This window comes from Patiria miniata, unplaced genomic scaffold (genome assembly GCF_015706575.1).
Source record: "Patiria miniata isolate m_02_andy unplaced genomic scaffold, ASM1570657v1 HiC_scaffold_19, whole genome shotgun sequence".
Lineage (NCBI taxonomy): Eukaryota > Metazoa > Echinodermata > Asteroidea > Valvatida > Asterinidae > Patiria > Patiria miniata.
This window is the reverse complement of record NW_024037057.1, coordinates 10108202-10136053: the sequence shown is the minus strand read 5'-3', so window position 1 is coordinate 10136053 and position 27852 is coordinate 10108202. Positions and strand designations below refer to the sequence as shown.

The 27852-nt window shown below is 38.7% G+C and overlaps 3 protein-coding genes across 11 annotated transcripts; 1 reads left to right on the top strand and 2 right to left on the bottom strand.

Moving 5' to 3' along the window:
• Nucleotides 1–73: 73 nt before the first annotated feature.
• Nucleotides 74–11026, bottom strand: LOC119725742 (tectonic-1-like). Its single transcript, XM_038197295.1, has 12 exons — nucleotides 10705–11026; nucleotides 9853–9973; nucleotides 9417–9523; nucleotides 8626–8762; nucleotides 7969–8190; nucleotides 7202–7411; nucleotides 6396–6527; nucleotides 5847–5953; nucleotides 5452–5592; nucleotides 4563–4731; nucleotides 3694–3840; nucleotides 74–1523 (listed from the first exon to the last, which is right to left on the bottom strand). Exons 1-12 carry the CDS (start codon nucleotides 10976–10978, stop codon nucleotides 1269–1271), a joined length of 2022 nt encoding a protein of 673 aa, XP_038053223.1. The 5' UTR covers nucleotides 10979–11026; the 3' UTR covers nucleotides 74–1268.
• On the top strand, nucleotides 2376–18471 carry LOC119725745. 9 transcript variants are annotated; one of them, XM_038197302.1, is made up of 6 exons: nucleotides 2376–2772; nucleotides 13016–13215; nucleotides 13564–13986; nucleotides 14836–15011; nucleotides 15856–15914; nucleotides 16034–18471. In XM_038197302.1, the coding sequence occupies exons 1-6, from the start codon at nucleotides 2748–2750 to the stop codon at nucleotides 16060–16062; spliced, it is 912 nt and encodes a 303-aa protein (XP_038053230.1). In that variant the 5' UTR covers nucleotides 2376–2747; the 3' UTR covers nucleotides 16063–18471. The 9 variants fall into 9 exon arrangements, with proteins under 9 accessions (XP_038053230.1, XP_038053235.1, XP_038053227.1 ...); XM_038197307.1 differs by lacking the exon at nucleotides 2376–2772 and adding an exon at nucleotides 11060–11174; XM_038197299.1 differs by lacking the exon at nucleotides 2376–2772 and adding an exon at nucleotides 11063–11174 and having other exon boundaries at nucleotides 16272–18471.
• Nucleotides 18472–18645: 174 nt separating this feature from the next.
• Nucleotides 18646–26906, bottom strand: LOC119725744 (forkhead box protein N4-like). The gene is made up of 5 exons (XM_038197296.1): nucleotides 25671–26906; nucleotides 24283–24325; nucleotides 22204–22396; nucleotides 21446–21738; nucleotides 18646–20853 (listed from the first exon to the last, which is right to left on the bottom strand). The coding sequence occupies exons 1-5, from the start codon at nucleotides 26546–26548 to the stop codon at nucleotides 20641–20643; spliced, it is 1620 nt and encodes a 539-aa protein (XP_038053224.1). The 5' UTR covers nucleotides 26549–26906; the 3' UTR covers nucleotides 18646–20640.
• Nucleotides 26907–27852: the final 946 nt, after the last annotated feature.

Genomic DNA, 27852 nt, shown 5'->3' with positions numbered 1-27852 from the left:
ATTGTTCTACTGACAGAAATACAAAAAGCATGGAGATCACAACTTGAAGGCACTCAAAACGCTAGACATTGCATCAGCTTTTGTCGCTTTTTATTTTCAATATTCACATATATATACAAATGCTAAATTACACATTACATCAATTAAATAAAGTACAATTATTTCAGTTATTTAAATATGACTAAGTTTTTTTTCCATTTCTGATGTCTTATTGACGAGGAACGGCACTAAAACATGTCAAGCTTAATGCAAACCAAAAATTCTCTAATTTACTAATTTGTATTTTCAATACCAATTCCTAATTCACAAACCTCACAAAACTCCTTGCACAGGAAACTGCATTACAAACTTAAAATATCTGCTAAATGTGCTGCAAACTTGTTTAATTTTTTCGTTTGTTTTGCAATAAATAAATGCTATGCAAGGGCAAAAATTCATACACTTTCTTCCTGTTTTTCCATTGTGTTCTATTTTTGTAACATGCATTTCCACACCCGAGGATGTAGGGCAATATAGTGCGGCATTTGGTGAAAGCATCTTTTTAATAGGATGGTCATTTTCACCGGTTGCCACATGTTCGAGACGGCAGTTCACACTCTAGAACCACTGGCACTTAAAGGGTCCAGGAGATGAAATTTTCTTAGGAGCACCTTTTTTTTGTACAAGTTTCTACTCCTCTTAAAATGTACAAAAACTACTTGACATTCCTTTTTGGTCAATTTAATTGAAAAGTGCACTTCTTTAAACGTTTAAAATTGTTTATGATTTTCCAGACAACTGAGGGCGCTCTTGCTGTGGTTTCAGGGAGACACTGTTCAGTTGAGGGGCTTTCTGTTCAAATTGTGAGCCCAAAAAATGTGTTCGTTGAAGACATTTGTGAGAAAATTTTGCTCACTGGCTTACTGCCATGTACTGACACTGAATCATCAAAGAAAAGAAAATTTATAACAGCAAAATATCCTTAATTCTGGCAACTTTTTAGGATGAAATAGCTGTTACATTGATGTTTCGGCCTGTATTGTCCTTACACTTTTTGCTCATGAATATGGAAATTTGCATTAGCATTACAACTAAAAAGGCACCAAAATACACTTGAAAATGGCAAAATAAAAAAAAATAAAAAAATAAGCTTAAATGGGACAAAATATGCATTTCCAAGAATTGCCGTATAAAAATCCAATTGCATGGGCCATTTAAGTAAATAAGTCTGAGAACTGGACAAGGCACAATAAGAAACTCCAGGATGTCAGTCCTCACCTGTGATACATTCACGCAACTTCTGTTTTAAGTACTAAATATCCTAGCACCCCAGCCCATAGCAACCTGATGTCAAGTTCCAATACAGAACTCCTGCCTATTGTAAAAGGATAGAAGAAATCATTGGGAAGCTTGTCTTCAAATCCTGGGTCTTCTGCCAGGATGGGCGTCGGCAGCGTTGATGCATCTATGAATGCAACGGAAGAAGTGATCTCAAAGTTCTGAAGGACGGAACCGGAACCGGTCTGACAGTAGGCACCAGCACACTGCAGGGATGAAACAAATAATATTTATGGCTTGCGGAATTTCTGGCAAACGTTGTCTTTGCTCATTAATTCAAATACCAATCCAAACCACCCAGCCTGTTCCTCCTTGTACCAACACAATTACTGTATGGGCAATGTGGTCCAAAGATTAGGGTCTTTGATTCATGATCCGCGCTACGTGGGTTCGAACACTGACATTGAACAAAGTGCTTCTGTTCTTGGGGAAGACACTTTACTACAATTGCCTTTCTCTGCCCAGGAGTATAGATGGGTACATGTGAAGGTAGAATCCAGAATTTACTGATAACTGCTGCAAAGTCTGGTCTCATTGCCTTATGAACATGCGTTTTTAGAAATATAGTCATAAGCACCACGTTATTATTATTATGTATGGTTCTATGGATTCAAGGTACAGGCATTAGTGAGTTGCGGTAAATTCACTTTGCCATGAGACTTTGATAATTGGAATTTGTGTTTTGAACAGTTCAACCTTGACCTACTATGACCTTTTGATTGGCTGAAACCCAATGAATGGTATGAATCCGTTCTTTTTAACTGCCTGTAATGCTGAGAATGGATTTAACTCACAGCAATTTTTTTTATTTTTTTATAAAATTGCATGGTGTGTGGCTAATGATTGCCTGTGCATTCATTCTTAGAAATCGCCCATGGATTGACCAACAAATGGCCAGCAATTGAGCAATGCCAAATGTGTATCCCAAAAAGGTTTACTTTCAGCTCGCGTGTCAACATTGGTAACTACGCAACATGCTATTCTGCTTTGAAGATGGCAGACATCAAGTGATTCAAAGAGATGAGAGTCAACGAAATGAACAATGTGAATACCATCGCAGAAACTGAACAATAATAATGTAGTGAAAAACAGGCCCCGTATGTGAATGGTATAGTCTAGCCATGGCTTCCCCCTCTGAGGAAGATGTGGACTAGTCCAGCCAGTTACCATCCTTTTTACAATATCCTTTTATTGTGATTAGCCTTAACCCAGATACCCAGTAACTTTAATCTCTAGTATATTTCAGTAATGTTGAATTTGCATAAGCCCCTTTGTCTAAGTTCTGGCTCTGGGTGTCAGCCCAGTGAAAACTGTAGGTGCATGGAAGTTTGAGTCGAGTCCAGCAGTTGAGTTCAGAGAAGGCACATCTATATTGTGGAGGGCGCGGCTCTCGGCATCCTTAGGTTCCAGAGTGTACATGTGCTTTGTACATGTTTGTCAAGCTGACGTACAAATGTAAGTTATTGCCTCTATTCATTTTTATTTAATTTCCGTACCGGTTACTAGATCCTGTTTGCACAATTTCATTCACTCTCTAAAGCACCCCAGTCTCAGCCTTGCTTAGTTGTAGGAAATTTGGTTATTTATTTCGTTATTTACTAAATAAAACTTGATTGCGATGCGCTCAAGCTAAATGAGTCGTTTGTCGACCCTGGTCATTTTTTTCCCACAGATTTGAAAAGAGCGCCATTTCAGCATTACTGCTGTGAAAACCGCATGCTGATACCATATTTAGTCAAAAAATAATGGGAGTCTGAACACCAAGAAATGTGATAAAGTGATGTGATGAAGTAGTCATATTTTGGCGTGAATTTCCAAAGGGATATTCCTGACAAATGACTCATTTAGCCTGATCGCATCACAATTGTTACTGCAGTGAAAATTGATTCTGTGACCATGTTTTCTTTCTTGTGGCCCGTCTATGCACAATAATAATGATAATGTGGTGCTTATATAGCACCAAGTTTATACAAAAGGTTTCAAAGTGCTTCACAATTATTACCCCTGCTCATCAGGCCATGAGACCAGTTTTTGCAGCAGCTCAAGATCAGCGCAATCTGGTCTCTACCTTCACAGGTACCCAGTTATACTCCTGGGTGGAGAGAGGCAGTTGTAGTAAAGTGTCTTGCCCATGAACACAAGCACAATGCTTAGGGTTCATACCCACGTACCATGGCACGTGAGTCAAACACTGTAACCCTTGCACCACAGCAATCCACAAATGTAACCTGCCATTTGATGTTCCATTGCTATGTAACAGACTGTATGACTTTTCCCCACAATGCAGCACACTTTATTTGGATTTAAGTCCTCTAGTGACGGTTTAGTTGCATAGTTATCAATTTTATCTGTTGGTAAACAAATGTTAGGACTCACCGTGTAACTGAGTGTTTTGCCCTCTGCATAGTTGTATCTAACGCCAAGTATCTTAGCTTGTGGGTTGACTAACGACCCAACATTGGCATAGATGACCTCAATATGAAGCGCCACCACCATGTTGTTGCAGGTTCCTTCAACAGAACTCTGCAATAAAAAACAAAAAACAAAACTCTTAAATACTGAAGACTCTTGAGCACGTCATTCCGTAGGATTCCAGACAGTTAGCTCAATGGAAGAGCTAGTGGTATAACTGCCAAATTAAGCACCACTTTTGGATAGTTGTTATCTTTTGTACAACTTCCATTTTATTTGGATGTAAATTGTGTACTAGATTTATTTTTCATTATTTTGTAATAAGAGTCAAAAAAATGATGCCCACTTGCAAATGTTCAAATGGAATTTTCACAATATAAATGAATAAATTATTAATTTAAACTGTTAAAATGGCTCTTGCCTCAGACACTTTGGGTATGTTCTTAAAAAGCCTGATTTTTTTAGCTTTTAAGTCATTAAATATTCGTCGAGCAGTAATTTGTTTTGTGAGGGGGGGGGGGGCTTATCATCCTTGCTAGCTGAGACAGCAACCATACAACCCATGTCTGACCATGGAGCACAGCCAGAATGGATTTTTGGGAGGGAGGAAAACCGAAGGGCCCGAGCAAAAACCTCGTGGCAAGGTGGAGAGTCGGCAAGGTGGAGAGTAAAAAAACAACCCTACTCGCATAATGGTCCGAGCCGGGAATGAAAACTGGGCCTCATTAGTGACAGGCGAGCGCTTAATGCACTAGCCAGCCATGCCACCTGTGTGAGACAAATTTCAAACTGCAGTCTGAGCCAATGTTTGACAGATGGCCCTCATGACTCACCGAAGGAGAGCCAGTAATCTGCTCATAAAGGATTGGCACCCAGTCTCCCACATTCTCAACGTCAGAATTGCCAAACGTAGCCACGTACTCTCGCGTCACACCGTTAAGGGCGTTGAGGGCAGCGTCTTGGATGATTTGACACCTGTCTGCTGTGTCACTGAAAGTTACACTGGGGGGGAAAAATGTTGAAACCAAATTAAATGAGAAAGAATAACCTACAGTCGTAATTTCACCAAAGGTCATGTATCCTACACAGAGGGGTACCCCACCCCCAACGTCCCTGTACTCAAAACATAATACATGTACACTATTGTTACTTAACACATCCCTCCCCCTTCCCCCCACGGAATATCTCAAAATAATTACTGAGACAGTGGAACATAATGACCGGCACAATAGTGGGGGTGGGTCCCTTCCATCACATATCTTGCTATGAAAAGCTCTGTACCAATTGGTCACTTGAATGATGCAAGAACTATCTCAAGACCTTTTTTGTTCCATCGTTAACTGTTTTCACATGCACCATTTCTCAGTCTTTGGTGTTTGTAACTTACTTTGCTAAGCACTGTGATACCCTGTGTAAAAGCGCCCTATAAATAATAAATTGGTTCGTGTCCCAAATATACCAAATATTTGAATATTCGATCATCAACCGAATGTTCCAATAGCTTTTTGCCAGTTTGAATATTCGAAGAACTTATGATCTGAGTGGCACACAGTTGCAAGTGGCGCGTGTAAAATGTGATCATAGAGTTTCGAATCATCAAATATTCGGTGAAACAGAGTTCCAAATAATCAAATACTTAACTATTTGACAGCCCTAGTCAGTGCTCACTGTTCGATCCAAAAGCACAAAAAGATTGGTTCACAAGACAAGTAAATGAATTACCTGACCATGCAGCCAGTCCTGAGATCCTCACCAAAGTTAACTGGTATCCTGCTATCTGGGTTGGTTTCACACGTCCCGTCGGCTGTACTCTTAACAACCGTCAACCAGTTATTACGATCACTGCTCAACTCAATGGAGAACCTGTGGAAGGATGATAAGTATGGGATATAGTGGTGTGAGTCGTTTTGATGGGGGAGGGGCAAGAAGCTTGGATGAATGGGGGAGGGATTTTTTTCTTTTATGGAAAATCACCCCAAGCAATGCTATCAAAGACACTCTTGGCAAAGTAGCCCTTTGCCAAGAGAAAGAAGAAAAACATGACAAAAAAAAATCAGGAAAGCTGGATGTAAGAATTGATATTCCTCTTAAACAGGCTTGCGATATCAATATCAAACCTTGTTTCACCATCCACAAGTTGAGAAACTAAATTGCCAGCTAGTATAGGCATCCCAGGTATGTAGCCCGGGTTGCCACTCCGAGAAAATGTGTCCACTTCATCCGCCTGAAATAAATAATAAAAAATGAAATAAAAATTTCCGGTTATTTTTTATCCATCACTGATCCAGAGTATTAAGAAGTGGTGGTAATCAAGTCACTTACAGGTCTTTACCAAGTCCAGTTACAAGTAGTAAGAACAAGTAATAGGAACAAGTAATAGGGCATGAAAAGTGGCAAACAAAAATCATTGCTTATTTGATTTGAATAAGATATTTCTGAATGGGAATACATATGTGCTTGGCCGGTATTAAACAAGTACCTTAAAAACAGTCTAGGGGCCTGGATGCTGATAATGTTTCAGCACGGGCCATTATCAGCATCCAGGCTCCTGGCCAGTTTTAAGCCTACTTGTTTAAAACGGGCCAAGCACATATTTACTTCCTTAGAAAAAATACTGAGAAGAAAAGTATCCTCTGAAAAAAAAAATATGTTGGGTTATTTCTTACCTTAAAGAATGCAACTGTATATTTCTGTCCAAACCTCAGGTAACCGGTAGTCGATGTGATGTTACCGAGTACCAGTTGAACATTCACGGCTTCAATTGCTCCAGAGCTGTTGTGTGTTATTGTGTAGGCTACCTGAAGTATATTACCATACAAATAACAGTTTCATACTTTGGCGTGCAACTACATTGTATTTGACATTCTGTGTCTCCATGTTTGTTTTTATTTTTAAAATTATGCTCAAGTTTTGAGCATAGTTGTAAGATTCTGCTCAACCAATCACCACTTGCAGGAATCCTCTCTTCTTAAACCAATTCCCGGGGCCCTGTGGTCTGCAGCATTGAACTTGTGTTCTGCGGGTAATTCTGCAGGTTGTGGATTCAAGTCCAGCCTGGGGTTGTGGTGCGTGTGCCCCCGGGCAAAGCACTTTGCTTCTCCCCAACCAGGAGTAAATGGATACTTGTGAGGGCAGAGATGCTTAATGTGGTTGATTTCCGCTGCCTTTTGCAGAAATTGCAATATCAAGCTTTTCACTCTCTAGGTCAAAAGTACTTTGATCTTAGTTAAAAGCACTATATGAGTACCCATTATTGTGTTATTATTATTATTATTGCCCAGTGTTGTAGTCAAGACACTTGGGATGGATCACAAGTCATCCAGTCCCAATTCAACTAACAGGCAAACGACTGATGACAATTGTATTCCTTAGTTTGCCATCACCTGCTACTATTCTTGGATCTTCTTGTGATTTACTTATGACTGAACTTGTGATGTACTTGTGATCAATCATACGACTAATAATAACCTACCTGCAGCAGCACATTACCACATTGAGTATCATAAGATGGAGCTGGTACCACACCGGGATCCAACCCACAGCTAGTCTGCTGCCCTGTCTCATCCTGACACAATACTGGTTCCTGCACGGCAAACTCAATCAGTGACTGATTGGCATAGAAGCTGTAGTATTCACCTGTGTCATTCAAAGCTGGTAGTGCATCTATCAGGTACCTGGGTGTCTGTCCAGAATAAGAATCGGATTATTGACACAATGCATAAATATACTGTACCCTCTTTGGTAAAAATGTGAAGCATTACTCTTATTCAATAGAATTTTTCTTAATGTTGCCCTAGTATGTACACATGCATTCATAGTTTCAACCCAGTTCTCTAGCTATTAGACATTGAACAATGCACATTTAAGGTGACATCACTTGACACCTGATGATGTCATCATTACATCACTTGTGCATGCAAACATTAATTGGTGGTCTTTGTTTATACCAAGTTGGGATCGATCGGAGTACAGATAACGTCCAGTTTTGTAATTAGAAAACAAAATTAACCTTTAAAAATTAATAGAAAATAAACAATGACGTCATTATGACGCCCCTTTGTATTTTGCATACCTATACAATTAATTATTCAGCTGGGTTCGAGAAGATATGGGGATAATCTTCGAAACTTTAAAAAGTCTATATAAAATCGTTTGCATGTTGCTGTGTTTAGCAGGGTTTCCAGCCAAATTTCCCTGGAGGTTTAGGGATAAGCCAGTTAAGAATTTCACACTTCTTACCGGTGCAAGTTTGAAACCATCAAAGAAAGTCAAAGCTGAAAGGTATGGAGTCGTTTCACACTCTGTCTCCAAATCTGCCAGCTGTCTATCACAGCTGGTCTGCTGATCCAAAAGGAATGACGCGGGATTGCTATCATCACAAAGGCTGCTGTAACTAGTCCTAGGCAATCCCAAAGTGCCCAGGGCCAGACTCTGGTACAGTGTGTACATTGAATCACCAACCTGAAGAAAGTGAAACAATATTTGGGCCCATATTATTTATTTGAATTTTTAAATTTATATACGGTATTTCTTTCTGGTAATGAAACCAAGTAATCTTCAAAAGTGCCCCAGGAACTGTAGCTCAAAAGCCTGAAGAAACCTGTGGAGAGATAACCATGAGAAGAAATTACAGTTTTGGAGGAGGGGGAAAACCCCAGAAGAATATTCTGGGGAAAACCCACGGAATCAGGTAGGGACTGAAAACCCAAACCACATGTAGTTCAGACAGCATTCAAACCCAGGCCACTGCAGTGGAAGGCGAGAACAGTAACCAGTACGCCAACCTGACTCCCTGAAATATGTGTTAAGACAAAACCACGCAACTGAAATCAACCAAACCCACAAACAAAATAAATATTGAAATAGTTAAAAAGTTCCACAAGAATTACTACTCACCTTATAAAAATCTCCATAAGTTGCATTAGTGTCATCTGGTATAGCAAATGACGAGGAGCCGTACATATTCGCTAAATTCACAAACTCTTCGACAGTTTCCACAGGGTCTGGTACTGTGTAGTAGTTCCGCCCTTCATCTGAAAATAACAAGATAACAAAAAAACTTGTCAAATCTGTGGAAAAGAAAATTCTCCAAAATACTGAACATAAATCAAATAAAAATTGAAGAAATAATTCCTGCCTAATCTGTTCCTTTGGATTAAAGGGGATTGCAGCCTGAAAACCCCGAGAATTGCATGTTTGGTTTGTTTACTAAAATTCTATTCTAGTGAAAAGGAAACCAACCTAATGTCTTATCGTTCCCAAGAAAAGAATAAACACCACGTTTTTTTACATCGGACATGGCGAATATTTTGTGGCATAAGCATACGTATTAAAGTTGTCTCTATTCAATGAACCTTCCATGTTGTGTATGTGTTACATAATATGCCCAGCACCAATACACTTGTGTTGTTTCTTAGACGTTCACAGCTCAATTTTTCGAACTCAAAATTGTGACCACCGAAATTGGTTCTTGCATGGTTCTTACAAAAAAACACCAAAAACGCCCAGTTTTTACAGGATGGTTCTGTGGACTGGTAATTTTAAATGCTCTTTGGAATTAAAAGGGCCTATAATTTTGATAAAAACATGTTTTGTAGCCCAATTGGGTGCATTCTAGACCGTAATATCCCTTTATTGTAGACAGATTTATTAACATTAACTTAGAAGCGTATATCCACTGTACTTACTGTTGTCAATCACAATACAAAAGAAACTTGAGCTTGATGTGTTTACTGTCTCAGGAGCATTTTCTGTGTATATGACTGTAGACCGGAAGCAAACTTGCTCATCAACGCTGTTGTAAATAAATATAATGGGAAACAAAAAATTAATACAATTACAAACAAAACCACTTCGCACCAAGTATACATTGTTTATATATCGATGAAGGGCAAAACTTAATATTGATTTTAAATTATCTCACTTAAATTGTTTGTGTCAAATTGAAAGTTTAAGAGATTGATATTAAACTCAACATCTTGTTAAGGCTGAAGATATCATTGTGTACAATACTGTACAGTTCAAGTAAATGTCACCTCTTTGAATAAAGAATGAGTGGCTTTTCAGTAAACATCTTAAAATTCTAACATGAGAATACTGAGCTTGATTAATTTGTCAACCTACACTTTTGAAGTATCAGAGCATACAGTAAATGAGGAACGATCTTCAGCAGTACAGTCCTCATCACAGCAACAATTGACATCACATGCATTTTCTGTTAAGTCACAGATACAGCTTCCAATATCTACGAAACAAAACAATATTTAAAATGTGGTGTAGGCCCTTATAACATTTTAAACTCACATTTATTTATCACAAAGCTTGCACAAAGAAACACCTTTTTTAATGTAATCCTGTTCCCAATCCCTCATGAACACTGTATATGGAAACAGGATATGAATTAGGCTACCCCTGGACATTTACCACAATTTGTGGCTCATTCATTCATCCATTCATTCATAAAAGGTTTATTGAAAGTCAAGTGATGACATTTACAAACAGTTTCGGGAAAAAAATGTTGCACCCTAACACGCCCTAACACCACTTCAGCGGTTGTGTATAAAGTCTATGGAGAGTCAAGAACATTTTCTAAGACAACTAATTAGTACTAGGCCTATTTCCTAATAAAATTTGAAATGTTTCTTAGTCCCAGATCATGCAGATTCATGTCTTGTCATCATTTTTGCAATGACTGACCTACATTGATGATAAATGAGATGAGATGATAAATGAAGAAAAAATGGTGTCAGGTTGCAACATTTTTTCCACACTGACCGCAGTTTCGAATTTTCGTTATTTTATTGTTGTTCAGTTTTTCCCCTATACAATATTATCATCACATTCGTCACGTTATTAGCCTATATCACATCATATTTGTTGAACGTGAATTCAACAGTCCGAGTCTTAAACCAGATATCCCAGTCCAATGTTGTATTGAATTTATATCATGTAGAACCATGTACAGAGAACCCGAACCTGTATTGACCGGGATGTCAGTGGCTCCTTCGCCGGGGCCGGGCGGCGCTGCAGCTGTACCAGCGGCAGTGGTGACCGCATCGCCGCCACTTTCTGTGGTAACCACAACCCCTGGTGATGTTAAACCATCCGTACTTGTTCCAGGGGAGTCAGTTAATATCTGCGTGCTCGCATTAAACGCCGAATCTGTTGTTACCTGAGCAAGTGAAAGTGGCAAAAACACCGCCACTTTTACGACAAGAAACAAATATTCCTTTCCACACCGCGCTGCCATCTTGGTTTGTTTACATGTTGCGCTGTGCGATGCGGGGGGTACCGGGTACCGGGCGGGCCGTACGCGTACAACTCGACCGTTGATGAGTACACATTATACATGTGCATACATGTACACGGACCAAATGTCCGTGGTACAACTCGACTCGAGACAACTCGACCGTTGAGACAACTCACTGGTTCCTCGCTCTATGCTGGTATGTACGTCTACTGATTGGGGGTCAGACAAGTCGACCGTTGAGACAACTCGACTCGGGACAAGTCTCAACGGTCGACTTGTCTGACATTCTACTGATTCATTTTACTATACTTATTCGAACAAAAGCTGTACTTTGACGTCTTAAAAATTGTCAGCAATATCAATTAAATAGCTAGTTTTAGTCAGATTTGTTAAAATACTTTTCATTTAAAAAAATAACCTTATTGTAATAACCAATCATATCTGTTTTGAAATACCGTTGCAAGGCTAACAATCGATGTGAAACAACGCATTTGATTGGTTAGTTTGCAATTACGGTAACGCGGTCTTCTGCTAGCTTTGTGTATTTTGCATGCTGCTTTCGATGGCGGCTGCTTTGTACTTAACTTGTGCACAAAACTATTTGAAATGTGGGTACTTTGTCTGACCGACTTTGACGGCGCGTTATCATTAGAATGTAACTGTAAAACCGGTATTTAGTTTATTTATCAGGGAGGCGAGGATCAACTATAGTTTTACAGGAACGACGGCTCAGTTGAGGCAGCCATTGAGGTAGGCAGGTCATCCTGGTCATGCAGGTAGGCAGGCTGGCCGGCCAGGACGGCAGGAGACTTTGACTTTGTTTGGACCCGCGCCGGCGGCATGACATGTGGAATCGTCCAACATGTCCAAGTTCCAACATGTCCAACCATGGTCCAAAAATTGCTCTTTGGGACCATGATGGGAGTATGTTGGAAATGTGATTCTTGATTTCAGATTTACGGCAAGTCCATGCCGCAACCAGGAAAGAAACACGAGCATGCTCACTGTACATGCTTTATGCTCACTGATTAAACAATAGAGGGATTAGAGGGAGTTATATAACGTCAGCCTCTCTCTTTCATTTGCATTTGGCAAAGCAATCGCGTGCGTGTAACTGCACATAAAGCGTTGCCTTTATCAATTATCACCGTGAAATTAGTCCAAGTAACTTGGACCCAACATATCGCCTTTTTAACATTCGGACATGGTCACCGTGTCCGAATGTTAAAAAGGCGATAAGTTGGGTCCAAGTTACTCGGACTACGTGAACATATAGGCCTAAATCAAATGATCAGTGCAGTCTTTTTATATGGAGGATCGAGAATATGTTGGGTGCGATCGGTCGATCTGCACGATGGGTTGTTTGCGCAGTGATGGTGATGGATATCTCGGACTTTTAATACTTTATACCTTACCATTATTAACCGTTAACAAAAAAGTCCTCCAAAGCTGTGAAATTATAGCAGGGGTGTGAAATATCAGCTTTAAACTAATAGTAATAAAGCTGTTTTCAGCTTTTTTCTTTTTTTTTTGTATTTAATTAATTTTTTATCCCTCACTTCCTGTCGTGGCTGCTTACAATTTACAAAAGTATAGATTTTTAAAGTTCAGCTTTTTTACACCTTTCCAGGTGTTTTCAGCTCTTTTTATCAGTAGTCAATCACACCCCAAGCCCTGCCTGATCAGCAGCATGATTAGAGAGAAAAGGTGATCGACTCATTGCATCGACTCGATCGACCGATAATTAATGCACAGTTTACAGTCAAGTTAGGTATTTCTTAAACATTTGGCTATATTGCAAATGTAGGTACACATGTATACCTTAGCTTTGCGTTATCACTGTATGCTAGCAGGAGTCAAGTAGTTTTTATGGCTAAGTAACATGACACTTGACAGACATACTCAAGTAGGCCTACTTAAAATTCACACTGGAAGAGTTTTTGATACAGGGATAAAGCCTAAACCTGGCCTAGCCTGTTTCGTTAATGATTGTTATTTTTAAAAGACTCACATTTTTTACTTGTCTCCCAGTAATAGATTACGATATCAGTGACAGTTTTCTTGTGGCTAGCTTCCTACTCTGTCAGAGCTGCTGTGCCAGTATGGCAACACCTACAGCCCCCAGCTACCAACCGTGGGGAACATTGCCAGTGTCTCAGACATGCTTTCAGATTTACGGCACCAAGCGTAAGGCATGTAAGGCCACACACAACGATTGCAGTAACACTAATGAACAGGTACAGTATAAATCCAAAACTACATGATCAATTCACTTTTTAATGAGATATCAAATACAAAAATCTGCCCATGATTTGCCCCTAGCCCCCACAAAATTAACTTGGGGTAAAGTACCACATGCTACACGGTACTACATACAGAAATGATGGATGTTCAAATGTAGTACCAAATATCCAGCCCCCTGTTAAAGATTTCTCTGCACTAGAGAAGCAAAAGAAACCTAAACGAAATTTTGGGGTTTTTTGGGTTGTTTCAGAAGGTTTCAAGCACCAAGAAAACGAAGTACGAAATTGAACATATGAGTTGAAAATTAATGAAGAAATAATTTTGTTTCCTAATAACTAAAGATCTCAGCATCTGTAAAGAGGCATTGTCTCCACCCAGTCACTCGTAACCGACTCCCAGAGGAAAAGTCAGAGCCCTTTCCACAGCCTGTCACTTATCCTGCATCATCATCCCTATGGCAACAAGATATGGCATCATCACCTCGCCACAGCATGCAGGAGCACTTTCAAACAGCATTCCGACAGCCAACATCAATGCAAGCGACGGACATTGTGCAATCTGAGTGCACATCACCACAAAGTCAGGGTTTTTACAGTAACGGTGTGCATTCTGTTCAATCGCCTGCTGACACGACAACATCAGGCAGTGGTTTGAATATTGGCAATGACCAATCAGGAGGCAGCAAATCACACAGCTGGCAACACAAGGAAAACAACCAAAGATTGTTTGAGCAACGAAACCAAAACAGAATAGAAATGCTTGAGGTAAGCCTAAGTTTCAATTATTATACTTCATGGTACTGGCTCATTTTCCATGTACATGTGGCTGTCTATGGGATATCCCTTTGCACAGCAAGGGTCTATGATATGTGAGCAGATTCATCGCTAAATGCAAAACAAGACTGCGTCTTGACCTCGAGATTCTTACCATTCAGCGAGCGCCGTCTGTCAAGTTTTTTGTAGGGGCCTAACCCATTGTATTCCCCAAAAAAAAAAATTTAGTCAAATTTACCAATCCACAGCTTGGTCCAAATTTCTGATCAAAATGGGGTCACTGTTTCTGAAGAGAAATATTCCGATTGGCATAAAAATGTATATGCTTTGATATATGAGACATTCAACTGTGACTGGAGTCAAACCTTCAAAACAATCCAAACCTGTGAAATATTCCTTCTGTCGCACTGTTGTTTTGAAGAAAGCAAAAAAAAAAGGAATTTCTAAAGATGAGTCAAGAGACGCATTTTTGGAAATTTCATTTGGTAGTTGTTTTGTAATTGGGTGAATCCGTGAATGGTCGCGTGAATGGTGGAGCACTTCGTCGCCAGTATTCCTTAGTTCAGTGCGTAACATTCCGCAGCTGCAATCGACTGATTTCGAACGTGTCCCAGATACTGATTTTGGGCACAATTCAAAATATGACTCGGCAATTTTTAAAGTGAAGTCAAGATCCCAGTATTGTTTTCTCAGAGTATACAGCATTCACTGACTTAAATTATTAGTTAAGCACCCGTCTTTAGATTTTGAACACTTTTGTTGCTTCAAATGACAAATGATCTACTCTTTCTTTAATGCCAATATGATAACAATCTTCAACTTCTGACTTCTGTTCTTAAGGATTTGGAGTTTGAAAGTAACGATTACTGGGATGTTCCCTACGACCACCATCTCTTGAAAATGGCCGACGAGGTTGAACAGGCACGTATCGCCATGGAAACAGAGGACAGTTTGCCTCAACATCAACCCAGTGGTCTACCAACATCAGACTCTACATTGATTCCAGCATCAGTTCCGTAAGTTCCACAGTTGCTCTCCCACAGTTGTGCATGTAACTTTTATTTTCTTAATCGACCCCTACATTAGATTTCAAATGTCTCTCAAATGATGTCACTACCTGCAGATTGTCACGTGCATCTGCATTTTGGGAGTAAAATTTTTGTGACACTCATCAGCTGAGCATTATTTCAAAGAAATTTTGAGCAACATGTGCGCGTGTTTTGAACATTTGGCACACTGCGTGAACACGTGCCTGATGGCGTTGAATAGGCAGTTGTAATTTGCCTACGAAGATGGCTGTCTATGAGAGGGATCTATTGGGCATTTTGTGGCCACCATGACAGCTTGAGTGTTTGCCATGGATGCACTGCAGTGCATAGCCATAGCCGTAGACAATAGAACCAGCCCATTGTGGACCAGTACAACTTGCTTAAGGCCGTGTCTGCATTACTTGGCTAAGCTTGAAATTACACACAAGTCAATGGGAAGTGGCTGCAGCCACTACAAGAGAGGGGGGAGTCAGGTTGACGTTGCGGTACTTTCCTCACCTTCTACTGCTGTGACCCGGGTCGATTCCTGCCTGGACTAAAATGTGGATTGGGTTTTCAGTCCAACCTTATTCTTTAGATTTTCCTCAGATTATTATTCTGGGGTTTTCCTCCCTCGTCTAAAAGTGTAATTTCTTGACATCATCTTCTCTTTTACTGGGCCCCACAGGAGACTAGTGGATTCCACTGAATGGGCTACCCAGTAAAAATAAGAATTAAATAACTATTATTCAAACCATAACCAAGTCATTCGGATTGGCCTAAGTATCATACATATATATAACATCCATTATATCTTTGATCCTGTATGCAGATTGCAGATACACAACGCAGGGAACCACATCAGGTGCTACTGTAAGCCAAGCTGGGAGGGGCTACTTGAGCCAGTCAGTTATATATGACTTGAGTCTATGGCAAGTGGCTGCAGCCGCTACCATAGACACTTCGGTAATTTCAAGCCGTAGCCAAGTAAATGAAGCCAAGCTGGGAAGGGCTACTTGAGCCAGTCAGTTACATATGACTGGAGTCTATGGGAAGTGCCTGCAGCCGCTACCATAGACACGTTTGTAATTTCAAGCCATAGCCAAGTAAATGAAGCCAAGCTGGGAGGGGCTACTTGAACCAGCCAGTTATATATGACTCGTGTCTATGGGAAGTGCCTGCAGCCGCTACCATAGACACTTTTGTAATTTCAAGCCGTAGCCAAGTAAATGAAGCCAAGCTGGGAAGGGCTACTTGAGCCAGTCAGTTACATATGACTCGAGTCTATGGCAAGTGGCTGCAGCCGCTACCATAGAATCGTGTGTAATTTTAAGCCGTAGCCAAGTAAATGAAGCCAAGCTGGGAAGGGCTACTTGAACCAGCCAGTTACTCTTGGAATCCAGCTTGACGCAGCTGGCCACTCCTTGGATTTTTCCCAAGATCTTGGGAATTTTGTCTTAGCCTTGGGACTTTGTGCATATTGACAACGCATGAAAGTATGAAGTGCGCATACGCAAAATGTTGATTATGTGCCCCATTCACATAAAATCAGGGTCTGTGCTGCTATTTTGATACATAATTCTGATATCTTGGGAGATTTTGGGAAACACATATAAAGTTAGCTGTTTGTATATCTCTTGACAAGCCGAAAGTTTGCAAGTATCAACATTTAAATTTATAAGCAAAAAGACACAAAGGTGTTTGTGACTGCCATTGCAATTTCGCCCTCTCTTTGCCAACCCATTTCACAAACATTCCTGAACTTTTGTTTATTGATTCAATAATCCCATTATTAAGTACTGGCAGTGAACTGAATATTTTTATCTTATAGGTATAATTTACACTACATGTACTCACTGTACAAACATTGTACATGTATTTCATTGTGGTGCAATTAAATTTTATAACTTTTGCTGTTCAAAAGTGCCTTGGATATGAGTTATTTATAAAGAATGCCTTTATCAATTTTGTATTTCCCTGCCGCTTCACAAAACGTATGGCAATTTTAACTTTTTCCTAAAATAAGAAAATGCCAAAACACCTTGCTGTACAAGCTTTTTGCATGTAACTGATTTCTTTTCAGCTATCATGGTTAAAGGTAAAGTAGATCATTTGTCATTTGTTTTGTTTGAAGCAACAACAGTGTTCAAAATCTAAAGACTTGTGCTTAACAACTAACCTGATGAAGTTTTAGCTCTGTGAATGCTCACCTGTATATTCCGAGAAAACGTATTCTAAGATCTCGGTTTCAATTCAAAAGTTGCAGTCATATTTTGAATTGCGCCCAAAATCAGCGTCTGGGACACAGATTTTATTCAGCCGATTGCAGCTGTACGATGTCACACACTGAACCGACGAATAATAGCAACCGCAGATCTATGCGCGTGTGTCGTGACAATGCTTGTGTGTGCCCATTCACGGGTTAGGCCAATTAACTACTAAAAGAAAGTCCCCAAAAATGCCTCGCTTGACTCATCTTTGGAAATGACCTTCTTTCATTGTTGTCTTCAAAATAACAGCATGCCAGAAAGAATCATTTCACAGGAAGTTTAGTGCCATTACCATCTTTAAACAAGTAAACTTTTTAACAATAGTTGGTAAGTAACTTTTTGGATAGATACAAATGATCTACTCTAACTTTAAGATATATACAGTCTGTTAGTTTGAATTATGGTGTTTGTCTTACCATAGAGAAAGGAATAATGCCAGTTGCTTAGACAATCGCAGCAGATTGCATAGTTTTGTGTGATCAGAAAGAAATTTTACTTTAACTTCCATTCATTCATTAGTAAATAACTTATTCCTAGTAGCATATGGTTATTTTATATTTAGTGCAGTAATTTCTGAAGATAGGTTAGTTATTAAAATGGATGGAATGTAAGTATAATTAGAAAAAAAGCAGTCTTTGCTTGTGATTAAACGTAAATTAAAACTACCAAAATTAGTTTGTATTTGGAGCGCTTGTGGTCCAGTGGTTATGTTGTTTGACTCACGTGCTGTGGTACCTAGGTACGAACCCTTACAGGGAACATGGTGCTTGTGTTCTTGGGCAGGACACTTTACTACAATTGCCTCTCTCCACCCAGGAGTATAAATGGGTACATTGTACCTGTAAAGGTAGAAACCAGAATGCGCTGATCTCGAGCTGCTGCAAAAAAAACTGGTCTCATGGCCTGATGAACAGAGATAACTGTCAAAGCACTTTCAGACCTTTGGTATAAAGCGTTACGTAAGCACCGCATTATTATTTATTTAGTTTTTTCATACATGTACCTCGGCTTTCAGTGTCAACTTTCAGAGTGTGTGTATTTTTTATACATGTATTTAAAGCTTAGTTCGTGAGGTTTTTATTTGTATATTGGAATAGTCGTGAGACAGTGCATCTGGGTTTTTTTTTTTTAAGAAAACCGTTCAAAAGGTTGAAATAAAATTAAGATTAGAAGTAAAATGTTGTCTATTTCATTATTTCACTGCTGACTGTAAATTGTTCGATTTTTATAACTAATTCAATTCCATGTATAGCTCTAATTCCCCCTTGCCAAAATGCAAATGAGTAAAGACTGACAAAAATGGTTTAACAAATAAACTTCCAAATTAATAAAAAAAACGACAACTATATTTATATTGTCCTCACTGGAAAGTTCCTGCACTGTACAACTTTTATTCTATTCCATTTCTGATAGCAAGCACTTTTTTTTTAATAACAACTTTGTTGAGGAGAAAATGGCAGATAAAAAGTTACTGGTGATCACTGGCACAAAGCAATTCATATCGCCTAATGTAATAGCTACATGTATGCACATGGACAATATGGGAAACAGCACCCCACTTCGATTTTAAACAATTTTCAGAGGACCAAAAAAATCAACCAAGTTCTTTCTTCCCTTTTTTAAAAAGAGGGCCAAGCATGAAAAGGCTTTTTAAAAGAACATAAAAATAAAAACCTTTATGATTTAATCCGTTTCCATGATTTGAAACCATAATTTGTGTTGTTACAAAAATGAGAAAGAAACTTGATTTAAAAAAGGGACATTTACAATGTCTAGGCATTTCAATGATACAAACGCTCTGTTCGTTGGTATTATCGTGTACAAAAAGAAGTGGTTTCAACTTGACTTGTATAAAAGTGGAAAAATAGTTTACAGTTATGTACATGTACACTTTGTTTCAAAACATTAATTGCCTCTTTCAGTCGTAACAGTGATTTCGAATCTAGTTCCAATTCCTGACACCACCATGACCACAGTAACATTACCCTATCTACTATAGAATAAATCAGGATTTAAGAAACAAAAATTCATTTGAAAGTTTTGTATGTAATTCCTAACTTATTGGCCATTCATTTCACTGTACATGTATTTCACAAACATGAAAAGGTTGTCGCAATATGAAAATCTAAACACAAGAGGGTGCTCTTTACTCCTTGATGAAAAAAACTACTTTTCTCTTACCGTCAGTACATGTAATCACATTCATGCACATTGTTTTAGTTTTTTGCATACTGTTGGATTTGTGTTAACTTATTTATAAGTTTCTAGTTTCTTCCTTTCTGTTTACAGTCGAACCCTGACAAGAAGAGCACTCTTAATACAATATCATGCTTATAACAAGGAAAATGTTAGGTCCCAAATCTTTGTTTTCCATTACTGATAATACAAGGTACCTGTTATAACAAGGTCATTTGTAAAGTCCCTAGGACCTTGTTATTAAGGTTTTCAACTATAGTTTCCGACCATCTGTGTACCGATATTCAAAGCTTACCCAGAATCTTGCTCCCCTTTATTTACTGCTGCTTCTTTTTAATCCAAACCACAATTACAAAATCAAAGAAGCTACTTTAATACTACTGGGGACATACATCACATACACTTTCTATTCAACTCGACATGTACTTTAGTCCAAAGTAATATTTTCTCCTAAAAAACACACTCGGTATGTTTTTTCACTTTGTCTCACTTGACTCAAAAACCTTATCTTTTCTGCCGGAAAAAAAAACACATGCAAAATCATTTGGAACACACACTACAAAAAAAACTCATTAGTTTAATTTACAAAATTTACACAAATAGTTAAGACATTCTTACTGTAAAAATTGTAACATAAAAAACTGAGATGTACAATTAGACAAATTAATACAGTTATTTGACTTTCATTTGACTTTCGTTATAACAACGGTTGAAGATAGTCAGCCATTTATTTTGATCACTTGATGAATGTGATTCTAAAAATGTAAACATTAGAAAAAAAATAGAAATTTTACATTCCCTGATTTTTCTTTCTTTCAAAAATCTTTTCATTTGCATGATTCTTAGGCACTTGTGGCAGAAACTTCATTAATTCTCATCAAAAAAAATCAAGGGTTTTTTTTTTTGCAATCACTTGGCAAAAAGTTAAATCATTATTTTCCAACAACAATGAATGATTTCAGCTACATTTTTAAACAAAAACACATCCAACCAATTTTCTCTTTCCGCAGACTGGAAAAAAAAATTGACAAATCAATATCTTAAAAAGCCTTCAAGATTGCATGTATTCACAAATTATAAAAAAAACACACAAGAAAACCGTGTTTACAATTGAACAAGGCACTAAAATTCTACCTATGTTTTCACTAGCGTCACATGAACGCAGTCACCGGAGTTCTACTGGGACTACAGAACTGCGAGTACTGCGATGGTGTCTCGGTCATTGTCGTCAATGATTGATTCTCCTTCAACGGTGATGCATCCAGGAAACCTCCAAACAGCGGGTTATTGCCTGGCAGAGGGGATATTGTGACTGGCACATCTAGATTCATGAGCTCACAGTTTACTGGGTCCATCAGGTGGTCCTGCAGAAGAATAACAAAGTAAACACTTTATTTGTATCTTGTAAAAAAGTAAACTGGTTTATTTATTTTATTTATATAATTCCTCTTTTGGGTAGCCCATTCAGTGCAATCCACTGGTCTCCCATGAGGCCCAGTGAAGAGAAGGCAACGTGAAGAAATTAGTTTTAGATGTGGGAGGAAAAGCCATGGAATCAGGTAGGAACTGAAAACCCGATCCACATACTGGCCCAAGCAGGGATCGAACCTGGGTCACAGCGGTAGAAGGCGAGGAAAGTTCCGCTGGGCCAACCTGACTCCCCAAGAAGAGGTGAATACAAGAAGCTACTGTTATTCAGAAACCAAAAATAATCTCAGGAATCTGACAAGATGATATTGTCAATTTACAAAAAACAGTCTAAAAATTTAATGACAGTTCATGTCTTTTGTCAGTGATAATACATGTATCTTTCTCTGTTTTGATATACACATGTAGCTGGCTAGAGAGAATGAGATGCAAATAAAGCAGCTTTGGGAATGTTTACAATTACGGGAAGTCAAGGACAAGATAAAAAAGGGGACATTGAGGTTGCTGCCAGACAATCTTTAGACCTACCGGTAAACTGAAATCTCCCTCCAGAGAAGCAAGCGATGGGTCAACAATGTTGATGTCTCCGTTGAAGATGTCCACAGCTTGGTACAGACTGACCGGAATGGGATCCATCACATGGGACTTGGGATTGACTGCCGTTATTGTTGCCGTAGTAGTCGTTGCTGTGGATAGTGGGGTCGAGACAGCCTTCATGACGATAGTCTTAATGTCGGGGGTCGAGGGAGGAAGCGTTTTGGTGTTCAAGATTGGCGTGGTGTTGTTGACCTTAACTCTTTCCTCTATTCTTTCAAGTTCCTCTGTGGTAAGAAAAATAAGAGAAAACTGCCAAACTACTCAATTGCCATAAAACTTACTTTTTTAAATTTATCCTGGTATTACGTAGCCTGGTATTACATCTCATTCTTTCTTAAGTTTTGAAAGACATAAAGGAGGATGTGGATTATGTAGAACTAACAACGGGCAGAGTGTACTCTCCAAAACATTGAGCTCCCTTGGTTCTTTTCAAAACCTCAAAATCTCATAAAAAGAGAATTCTCACATGGTGCTACCATAAATCTTTACCTTGTTACTACCATCATCACGCAAAGTTTAAAATCTTATATATTGAACTTTGCTATTTTTGTATGAAGAAAGCCAACCTAAAGACAAAAAGCACTCAAAGTGGAACCTACCTAAACAAAAATAAATATTACAATTTTCATTATTTCATTCCTGTGTGAGGCCAGAAGGGCATTCAAAATCCTTGGGAAAGCTCTGCTTACCAGGCTTTGCCATGCTTCGTCTGATACCAGCCGGGTCCTTCTTGGTCCATTTGTGGACTTCTTCAGCCATCTTGGCAGCTTTCTCAGGATTCAGTGCCCACAGACATCCCTTGCGGCTGGAACCGTTGGCAGTCGCTGGCTTCTCAATCTTGGCAAAGCACTTGTTTAGGGAAAGGTTGTGTCTCACTGAATTCTGTCACAAAAATAATAAACAGAATGGTTAATTTAATTTATAAAAGCAAGTGAAAAAATAAATCCTGCAAAAATCCTGTTTAAAATTAAACTTTCAAGAACAATTAAAGTACATGTAATTTATTAAAGTAATTAATTAAAATAAAAAGGTCATACACACTTTTTTTTGGACACGTGCCAAACCAATGCCCTTAAAATCAAGATGTTTATCTGTACTAAATTAAATTCTAATCATGAAAATCACTGCAGGTCAGAGTATCAGCCTCAATCTTTTCTGATAAACTAGCAAACTTTTACAAATCAAAAAATTTGTTCGGATCAAAAAGTTATTTCTGTGACTTTGATGGCCAATATCTGTCAGTGAATGCACATGTTCCCAAGCCAAGGTCAGTTTTACAACTGTTTTCTAGAGTTGTACATCTCTAGTTTGAAAAGAATAGCCTTGGTGCCCTGAAAACTCCCCCACTACCATCAATGGCCTTCACCCATTGTTCACCTGTACCAGATCCCTGCAAGGTGTTTTGTTATGCTAATGACCGACAGGTGCAAGCCAGAATTCTGTCAACAGCCAGGGAATGTATGTAGGTCAGAGGTTAACAAAAGCCATTGGTTGGATATGCTCCATCCTTACAGTGGGTGTGACTTGTTGGATTCTCAGAGGGACTTTAAATATGACAAAAAGTTCTTTTTTAGCGGATCTAAAGCCATAAGTCAAAGTAAATTGCACAGTAAGTAATCGTTTTCAGCATGTTTCTCATCATTTAATTATACATGTACATGTACTTTAAATGAAAATTTGATAACTGTCTGCCGAGCTTGCACGAACTTGAACACCCCTGTTGATAATGGACAAGTCCAACGATTGTGATAGTGATCAATGAATGACTCATGGGGCCCACTATATTTGCTGTCACTTTATGGGTGTAGTCCAAAATTTTACAATGGCATTTAATGCTAGATACATGATATGTATAATGACACATAACATAAGTAGGCATTTCTTAGAATAATTGGGAGGGTGGGGTAAATGAGGAGAAATGTGTCACTGATTCAGAAAAGTTATTACACCGTTTTGTTATGAAATTGTACCTGGATACCAATGCAAGTTTTTACGACGTGCTTAAACCAAACTAAGTAATTCCTAAAATTTGCCAAATGAAACTAACCAGCAACTATTTCTTAACTTTGTATTTTCTAACCATGTGTAGCAACTTTGTGAGTATGAGTAAGGCAACCATTGAATGATAAATTGAAGGATAAATGATTTGCCTAGCTTGTATGCAAAGAATGACACTTGTTGATTCTGACAATGTAGTATTATTCAACTACATGTAGGTTAAATCTCCTAAAATCTGAGAGGTGTTGCTGTTACAGTATACTGCACGTAGCCTTGATTGTGTCTATTGTAAGTCTTATCAGTACTGCAATTACTGCAATGGACAATGTCATTGAGACTCACAGACCAGAAGGACTTTATACCTAAAGTCACTAGTAATTTGTCTATACAGTGTAGTAGTTCAACAGTGTCAAACATTGGCCTAAGGTTGAGTGTAGATAAACAGCAATGTCTGCCTCAAAGTACAGTACCTGGGAATATGTACCATAAGGTCATTACTTCAATACCAAATGCAAAATGCTACGGTGATTGTCTGAAATTGACTGGAAAAAATGTTAACTACAATTACTGATGACATTTTGATTTTTCTTTTTTTCTCACTAACTAGAGTACTATTAATTAAGGACACGTTTTATAGGTAAAATGAAAGTTTGTGCAAACCATGTCTGCATTTACCCACTTTTTTTTTAAAGTTTGGGGGGAAAAGTACATGTGTATAGATCTTATCAAATAATACAACACAGATATTATAAAAGGGACAAATGTCCTACCTTCCAACCATCTGGTGCTGTCTTGAAGTATGGAAAATTCTCACTGTAAATTCAAGCAAATGCAGAGAATACACTTTAGACTTTTGTTAAAACGAGTAATCTCTAGCTCAAACCATAAACAATATGCATTTGGGCAAAAATCATTGAATAAAACTTAACATACTTAATTTAATGCAAGTAAGCATTCCTATACAACAGGTGATCAGGGGCGTGTCCCAATTTACTTAATTGGGGTGGGGCATTTAGAGTTTCAGTGGCATAAAAACTGGCAAGAAGTAGATTTCTAAAAAAAATCATAGAGATATGAATGAGCATGACAAATTAAAAGTACTTTGTTTACAATTACAGTCCAATACATACTTGTGTAAATCTGTTCTATGTTTGTTTTGTTTCTGTTTTTTATTCAGACTTTTGCATATAAATCTTTTGCACATACAGGCATGCAACTGGGAAGTCACAAAAGAAGAGGAAATTCAAATCTTTCCAAGACTTTGTACAGTGTTTTTCTATTTCCAATGGCACACATTGGAAGTGAAAAAAGAGGAAATCAGCTGATCCGAGGAAAAGTTGCATGCCTGACATATTGTCAGTACATGTATATTGTCTTTCTTTGTATCCAACAAATTTGAACCTATGTAGAAAGGATTACGGCTCCTTTGGACACAATTTTGTATCAGCAAAATAATTGAAGAATTCATACGCCATCTTTGGAAAAAACAATGCCCACCTCCTTCATTTTTCAAAAAGGCCTGACGAGAAACTACTTATTTTTTTTTAACTTGGCCTAAACATCTGGTAAATTTTATTAAGTTGGACTGTGAATGATCTCTATTGCATTCTGTTCACTTTAGGGCCTAGTGTGTCATTAACAAACGTGTAAGTAATAAGCCTCTGTCTAATGATGTCACACTTTGTTTACATGTGCACTTTCCTATGGATCCAGTGGGGGCCCACATTCCACTGAGCACCATAGGAAAGCACACACGTAAACAAAGTGTGATGTTATCAGTACAGAGGCTTATTGACCAACAAATAAGTTGTAGCTCCCTGTTTGGGGAATTTTCAAACTTTTAGTAGACTTGTTTCTAGTAAAAGATCAAGACAAGTCAATCCGTAACTGGAAACAGGTTATTTTCAAAACAGAAACGACTCTGGAGACTCTTTTTAATGAAGGAACAAAAATGCAGGATGCCACTAAGTTGAATCCATTCAACACTGTTGAGTATTAAGCCTGCTGAGCAAAATAAGCAAAAATCTGGTTTGTTATTCAGAAATAGAATTTCATGAACTTCCATCCTTCGACTTCGAGTCCTGATCCTGGGCAACAGCTGAAATCTGAAATAAATAAAAAAAATTAGAGGACAAACACAACCCACAGTGATACTTACCACATGAACTGGTAAATATCACTGACTGGCATGCAACCAGTTTTGCTGTTTTTCATTGCCATGGTGATGAGACAACTGTAAGAATAAGCTGGCTTGGGGTAGATCTTCTGCTCTGCGCTTGAAATGGGTTCAAGCTTCTGCTGCTTGGACAAAAGGCTTGCTGTCTGATGTGGACTGGAAGTCGTCATGGAAGTTGGTGTGTTTTGCTGCGTCTGTTGTTGCTGCTGATGCTGTTGCAAACCCAAGACGGGGACAGTTTGAAAATTAACTTGTCCAGCAAGAAGACTGCTCTGTTGAAGCTGCTGTTGTGTGAGGGAAAGAAATTGTTGCTGCTGAGCTGGGCTGAAATTCATCTGTGATAAGTTCAAGTTGGTCTGCAGATTGTCCAGTGTCTCTTGATCCAGTTGCTGTTGCTGTTGTTGCTGGAGCAGAATAGCTCGATTTTGCTGCTGCTGCTGCTGGGACAAACCATTAAGCACCACATTCAATGTGGAGACTGGTTGTCCAGTTTGTGGGTTGACCAACAATCCTTGACTGTCCAATGCAAACTTTTCTGGAGAGCTGAGATGTGAGATATCAAGGTTGGAATTCCCGGTGGTTGTCATGGTTGAGGAGTGATGAGTGGTGTTTGACAGCGAACCAATATCATGTCCATCCGAGAGCCAGATAATGTCTCGCATAGCGCTCGCATCAGTGGAGAAATCTCCAGCCAAGTCCCCGTTTTCGTTTGGATTGTATCCCGTCAGGTCTATGGTTTCCGCCTCCGGTTCGTAGCTCGCCGATCCAGACCTCAAAATCTGGTCCATCTCCGTCTGAACTTCAGACTCAAAGACGTCTCGAACGGAAAGGTCCATGTGATTTGAATCGAAGTAATCCATGTTGCTGCTCAGTTCAGTTTGTGTTTTTATAAAACCGTAGACCTACAACACGTTACGTGCAAAGGCATGCGTACGCGTAGTCAATGGAGGTACAAATGTCAACGAGGCCACACACACGTTACAAATTTACAACTTACGCTGCCGTTTCGATGCTCGTTTCACAGCAAAATGAGCTGTGATTTTCGAAACAAATATCTCCAAAGATGCAGCAGAAGATACTTCGGTGAACTGTCAATGCGTTGTTGCCGGAAATCAAGCTAAATGAATTAATTTGTTTGGTTTTACGCTGTGCCATTCGAAGCCAGTGTGGTGGGCAGGTGGCATGGTCGTAGTAAAAATCGTAGTAAAAAGCCGTTGACTGAACCTTGAACAAAGGCAGAATGGCAATTTGAATGAGACTCATCGTATTGGTCCGCGCAGTGCACGTGGGTCTACTTCATTATGCAAAGCGCTCCGATTGGTCAGTTTCCTTGAGTTGTCACAGCAAAACCGCAACGGGGTCGGGTAGTATGAAAATGTCGTCAACAGGTTTTCTATTATTATGCCCGGGGAAAAGTCAACAAAATAGGATGTAATGTTATTCAATGAGGCACACCGGACGGATTTCAATGGCACAATGGACTGTGCTTTTGGGTATATTTAAATCTTCAGGTAAACTGGAAAATATCACAACCGTTTTCTGTTCATAAAAATTTTAAAAATACTAGTTGTCATAAGCTTATCAATACTGCGATTGTCATAAGAAAAATTAATAGCTTTGACTCCTGTTGCCTTTAGAATTCAGTTACATATGGTACACCATGGAGGAATAAAAACACACTCAACTTATTACTCCACATACATGCACATATTGCAAATTGTGTTTCTTTAATATATTTTTATTCACTTATAACAATTAATTACTGAGAGACAATAATTATTCAAATGATTTTCTAATTAATAACCACTTATGAAAATATCACATTTTAATTATTAGCTTTATATGTTTCTTATTATGACAATCAATATTTTATTGAATGCTGTTTGTTTTCTTTATATTCGCTTCATTACTAATATTACATGTATAATTTATTGTATAGTTATTATCTTCAACTGAAGTTTGTTGTGGTTTTGTTAAAATACTTATTTCCGTGGATACAGTTGCTTGGGCTCTTAATCTTTCATTTGAAGACACCGATTACACTACAGATGTATTCCCAAGTTCGTGTTGTGGTTTCAGCATGGAGCTATATAGCTCCATGGTTTCAGCGATTTCTACTTGTCTTGTTGACTTGTGAGCAGAGTCAGCAAAAAGCCAGCTCGAC

What these genes read in the sequence shown, in the direction of transcription:
- LOC119725742 (XM_038197295.1), bottom strand. Translation starts at nt 10,978, where the DNA reads ATGGCAGCGCGGTGTGGAAAGGAATATTTGTTTCTTGTCGTAAAAGTG. An exon ending in TGCTCTGATACTTCAAAAGT is followed by an intron (nt 9,524 to 9,852) that starts GTAGGTTGACAA and finishes TATTTACAACAG; the next exon opens with CGTTGATGAGCAAGTTTGCT. An exon ending in AGATTACTGGCTCTCCTTCG is followed by an intron (nt 3,841 to 4,562) that starts GTGAGTCATGAG and finishes TTTTTATTGCAG; the next exon opens with AGTTCTGTTGAAGGAACCTG.
- LOC119725745 (XM_038197307.1), top strand. Translation starts at nt 11,078, where the DNA reads ATGTGCATACATGTACACGGACCAAATGTCCGTGGTACAACTCGACTC. An exon ending in TGGTTCCTCGCTCTATGCTG is followed by an intron (nt 11,175 to 13,015) that starts GTATGTACGTCT and finishes TCCCAGTAATAG; the next exon opens with ATTACGATATCAGTGACAGT. An exon ending in CTGTAAGCCAAGCTGGGAGG is followed by an intron (nt 15,915 to 16,033) that starts GGCTACTTGAGC and finishes CAAGCTGGGAAG; the next exon opens with GGCTACTTGAGCCAGTCAGT.
- LOC119725744 (XM_038197296.1), bottom strand. Translation starts at nt 26,548, where the DNA reads ATGGATTACTTCGATTCAAATCACATGGACCTTTCCGTTCGAGACGTC. An exon ending in GATATTTACCAGTTCATGTG is followed by an intron (nt 24,326 to 25,670) that starts GTAAGTATCACT and finishes TTGAATTTACAG; the next exon opens with TGAGAATTTTCCATACTTCA. An exon ending in ACGAAGCATGGCAAAGCCTG is followed by an intron (nt 21,739 to 22,203) that starts GTAAGCAGAGCT and finishes TTCTTACCACAG; the next exon opens with AGGAACTTGAAAGAATAGAG.